Source organism: Quercus suber, unplaced genomic scaffold (assembly GCF_002906115.3).
Source record: "Quercus suber isolate HL8 unplaced genomic scaffold, Cork oak 2.0 scaffold_561, whole genome shotgun sequence".
NCBI lineage: Eukaryota > Viridiplantae > Streptophyta > Magnoliopsida > Fagales > Fagaceae > Quercus > Quercus suber.
In genome coordinates, this window is record NW_027070006.1 from 50530 (window position 1) to 55501 (window position 4972).

At 35.2% G+C, this 4972-nt stretch overlaps 1 protein-coding gene across 1 annotated transcript; it reads left to right on the top strand.

Annotated features, from left to right (window-relative positions):
• The first annotated feature begins 1656 nt into the window (after window positions 1–1656).
• LOC111988651 (cytochrome P450 714C2) lies at window positions 1657–4515 on the top strand. The gene is made up of 6 exons (XM_065764444.1): window positions 1657–1979; window positions 2104–2330; window positions 2585–2832; window positions 2916–3067; window positions 3381–3577; window positions 3795–4515. The coding sequence occupies exons 1-6, from the start codon at window positions 1685–1687 to the stop codon at window positions 4218–4220; spliced, it is 1545 nt and encodes a 514-aa protein (XP_065620516.1). The 5' UTR covers window positions 1657–1684; the 3' UTR covers window positions 4221–4515.
• The last annotated feature ends 457 nt before the right edge of the window (window positions 4516–4972 follow it).

A 4972-nucleotide genomic window follows, 5' to 3' on the forward strand; every position in this document is an offset into this window, starting at 1 on the left:
AAACTTGTAATTTAAGTCTGATACCAAACAAGCCTTAAATGTCATTGCATAAGTCATAAAGTTAATGGAACTCAATGAACCCAACGAATTACCCTATGTGTCATTCAAATCCCACCTTTCTCCTCCCCTAGCCCATTAGTCGGAAAAGAAAAGAAAAACTCGAGTGAGTTGATGCGAACGAGAAGTTCACCATTATGTTAGAATAAATAAATAAATATTAATCAATATTCTATCTCCCTCTCCCTCAAATGTACTAAGTGTAGTGGTTAAGGTGCATTAAATTCATTATTAAATAATTTTTTAATTTATTTTTCAAAAACTGAAATTAATTTGCTCACAAATATTCAAAAAAGCACACATAACCATAATGAATTTGCGTGTACAAGCTAATGAATCATTAACAAATGTATTTTTTTTTTTTTTTTTAAATATGCATTACAATCAAGGAAGACGATACCGTACCGGCCGGTATTTTTCGTACCATTACCTTGGCCGATATAGAAATGTTGGCATTCCGTGCCGGTTTAAATACTAGCCATACCGGAGCCATTTCGGTTGTATCAGAGAAAAATCCAGATTTCGGCCAGTAAATCTGAACCGGCCGTTAAAAAAAAAAAAAACTTGTCGTCACTTGCTACCACAGATCCAATCACCAACACAACGCCGATATCAAAGTTCTCTGCTTTTTCTTCTCGGCCTCACATTGCTTCTACTACTCCTTCGTCCTCTTCTTCTTTTAGCTTCATCTTCTTCTTCTTCTCTTCATTTTTTCAGTTTTCTCTTTATCTTCCTTTCTCTTTTTTTATCCGCCCCTACCCACAAGAGTTGATTAGTTTTGTACTACTAATTGGCACACTTTTTAAGGGACTGACACTGGTTTGACCGGTGAAGATTTATCAAATAGTGAAAATTTGAATGTAACTTTTTAACTATTCAAACTCTCTTTTATCACATCAACCAGTAGCCAGTAAAAGTCACACTCACGTGTTCAACACTTCAACTATAGACTTTATTTTGAAATTCATTATTCTTTTTGTTTTAATTATCTAACTACATTTATTATTATTATTATTATTATTATTATTATTGGTGAATTGAATAAATTAGGCATTTAGATTCAATGAGACATAGACTTATGATTTTATATAAAAATAGCGGTAACTCCAAAACGGTACACCGGTATTGACTGATATCTGAAATATATTTACCACTGACCAAATTGGTACAGCCTCCGGTACAATATTGACTTCCTTGATTACAACTCATAATTAACCCATCTTTAAAAATGCTTTATTAATTGAGCACTTATGATACAATTCTTTAAGAATTGTGCTTCTAATTAAATATCAAGAGCCTTGTAACTCAAGTTGTTAGCACCTTAATTCTAATGATTCTTATGAAAGTATTTAAGGTTCAAATCTCCTCATCCCAACAATCGATGTATCAAAAAAAATAAAATATCTCTAATTAAATTCAATAATGTGATTGTATTGACTAATGTTACATAAATGTGTTATCTTTTTCTAATAATAATTAAATTCAAGTTTGCAAGTCTAGGAACCATAAGAAACATTATTTAAAAAATCATACCTAACTATATGTTCCTGTATTATGTATTTCTCTATATAAATAAGAGCAAGGCAAGCCATTATCAACACAAATAGATCCAGAGAGAGAAAAAGCCATGGATTTGTCATTGCTTCTTCTCAAGGTCATGATCACAATTGCGCTGCTTGGCTTTTGTAGCAAGTTAATACAGATTTGTGATGCTCTAATATTGAAGCCAGAAAGGATTAGATCAAAACTGCGAAAGCAAGGGATCAGAGGCCCTCCACCCTCGTTTTTGCTCGGAAACATTAATGACATGAAGAAGAAGAAGAAATCCACGACCTCAAAGATTCAACCAGGAGAGCAAGCATTAACCCACAATTGCTCCTCCGCAGTTTTTCCATTCTTCGACCTATGGAGAAAACAATATGGTAATTAAGAACATCAATCTTAGTACATGATTTTTTAAGTTTCAATTCTCATATAGTTGAAGTATCAGAAAAGTTTTTCATTTATTTATTTTTTTAACTGCTTTTGTTATTCTAATTCTGACAGGTTCTACGTTCATGTTCTCACTTGGCAACATGCAAATATTGCACACGAACCATCCTGATGTGGTAAAGGAAATAAGCATATGCACTTCCTTAGACTTGGGAAAGCCTTCCTATCAACACAAAGAGCGAGGTCCTCTACTTGGCCATGGGATTCTGACTTCAAATGGAGCAACATGGGCTCACCAAAGGAAAATCCTTGCTCCAGAACTATACATGGAAAAGGTCAAGGTATGCTTCAAATCAATTATTCATCTTTTTAGTATGAGAATCAACCTTTCCAAACACAAAAATAATAAAAAAAATAAAAAAGATAAGATTTTCTATCAATTATCTCTCCAAACAAAGCCCCCACAAACTTTTAACGACATACGTTCAATCAAGATGTAAGTTTTGATCATACCTATTTTCTTAATAATAGTCCTATTCCCAGCTTCTGATTAGTAAAAATGCATATAGTGATTGGATACTGGTGCAATTTGTAGGATACGATGAGCTTAATGGTGGAGTCCTCAATTACACTAGTGAACTCATGGACTAATCTGATTGAAAGTGAGGGTGGAGTTGCAGATGTTCATGTTGATAAATATATGAGAAGCTTTTCCGGAGATGCGATCTCAAGAGCTTGTTTTGGCAGCAATTACTCCAAAGGGGAAGATATATTTTCAAAGCTTAGAGAACTTCAAGAGCAAATGTCAAAAAAAGTTTTATTTAGTGGCATTCCTGTACTAAGGTTTGATTTTTATTTTGGTCCCTACATAAAGCATTTTTTATATCATTGTAATTACCTTCGTTTGTGGGTGTAACAATTTTCAGACATCTTCCAACAAAGAGCAAAAGAGAAACATGGAGGCTAGAAAAAGAGGTCCACTCTTTGATTATGAAGGTAGTGAAGGAAAGAAAGGAGGGAGCATCACAGAATGATTTGCTGCAAATGATAATTGAAGGTGCAACCAATACTGATTTTGGTCAAGATGAAACTGATCGCTTCATTGTTGACAATTGCAAGAACATATACTTAGCTGGGTATGAGACAACTGCAGTGTCTGCAACATGGACCTTGATGCTGTTGGCCTCAAATCCAGAGTGGCAACAACGAGTTCGTACTGAAGTCCTTGAAATTTGTGCGGACCAGATGCCTGACGCTAGAAACATGGAGGCTAGAAAAAGAGGTCCACTCTTTGATTATGAAGGTAGTGAAGGAAAGAAAGGAGGGAGCATCACAGAATGATTTGCTGCAAATGATAATTGAAGGTGCAACCAATACTGATTTTGGTCAAGATGAAACTGATCGCTTCATTGTTGACAATTGCAAGAACATATACTTAGCTGGGTATGAGACAACTGCAGTGTCTGCAACATGGACCTTGATGCTGTTGGCCTCAAATCCAGAGTGGCAACAACGAGTTCGTACTGAAGTCCTTGAAATTTGTGCGGACCAGATGCCTGACGCTGACATGGTTCGCAAGATGAAGACAGTAAGTGTATATATTGATTTCTGTGAATAATGTAAAAGACAATTTTCACTATTTTTTTTTCCCACATCGTAAGTGTGTATATATATATATATGCGCGCACACAGTTCGCAAGATGAACTTTAGATGTTTCCGTTAGGAAATACTAGGAGATGTTAAGATCCACCCAACATTTTGTCAACTACTCACCAATCTTTGCTTGGTTTAATGGATTTGACAGTTGACTATGGTAATCCACGAATCATTGCGACTTTACCCTCCAGTGCCAGTGGTGTCAAGGGAGGCATTTCGAGACATGAAATTCGGAGACATAAACGTACCTAAAGGTGTAAATGTGTGGACCTTGATGGTATCCTTACACCAAGACCCTGATATTTGGGGACCCGATGCCAACATCTTCAACCCCGAAAGGTTTGCCAATGGAGTCAGTGGTGCATGCAAGCTTCCTTACGTGTACATGCCATTTGGAGTTGGACCTCGCATCTGTGCGGGGCAACACTTTGCCATGGCAGAGCTCAAAATTCTTCTAGCTTTGATTGTGTCCAACTTCTCCTTTTCCTTGTCACCCAAATACAGGCACTCCCCGGCATTGTGCTTGCTTATTGAGCCAGAACATGGTGTCAATCTTCTTATTAAGAAGCTCTGAGCTCTGAGCCAACTATCATATAGTTGGTACTGCAGAAAGTTTTCTTATTTAATGATGATGTTATTAATTAAGTCAGTTCTTAATGATCTGTGCTGAAACTTGTTTTATGACAAGGGCAATGCATATGTAGAATAGTACGTGTGCAGGGGATTATGCATGACCAGCTGTTCTAGGCAAGAGAGTCTTACGACCTAGTATCTTGGCCAGACACATTTCTTTTTCTTAAGTTGTAGTGAAATGTAATAATTGATGTACAATAAACATGATATAAGTGATACGTCTAGAAGGATACCAATCATAATTTTTTTTTTTTTTTCCAGAGAGTTTCAACATATCAATCATAATTTGTACTTGGATAACTTGCGAAAAAAGTTGATATTATGTGTATGTATATTGCATTCATGCATTGTTTGTGTAAAAATATTTGTTTATTTTAACATAAAACTTACCTTTTTTTTTTTCTATTTTACATAACAATTTTTCAAAAATATCCACATCAAATTATCTATTCTAAAATCTATTTCATGAAAATATCATTTTTTTAAGTGTCTGCTAGATGCTTTTGTAAACATCGATTCTTTAATACATTTTACGTGCTACTACTGAAATTAATTGCACTTAGAATCTTTTGGGAAACTATCAAATTCAATGAACTTAAAGGCTTACATTATGTAAAGCCTTGAAAATTTTGCACTTGGTGGTGGCATATATGTTGTTAACAGGTCACTTTTATGTAGAGATAGTCCTCTTAA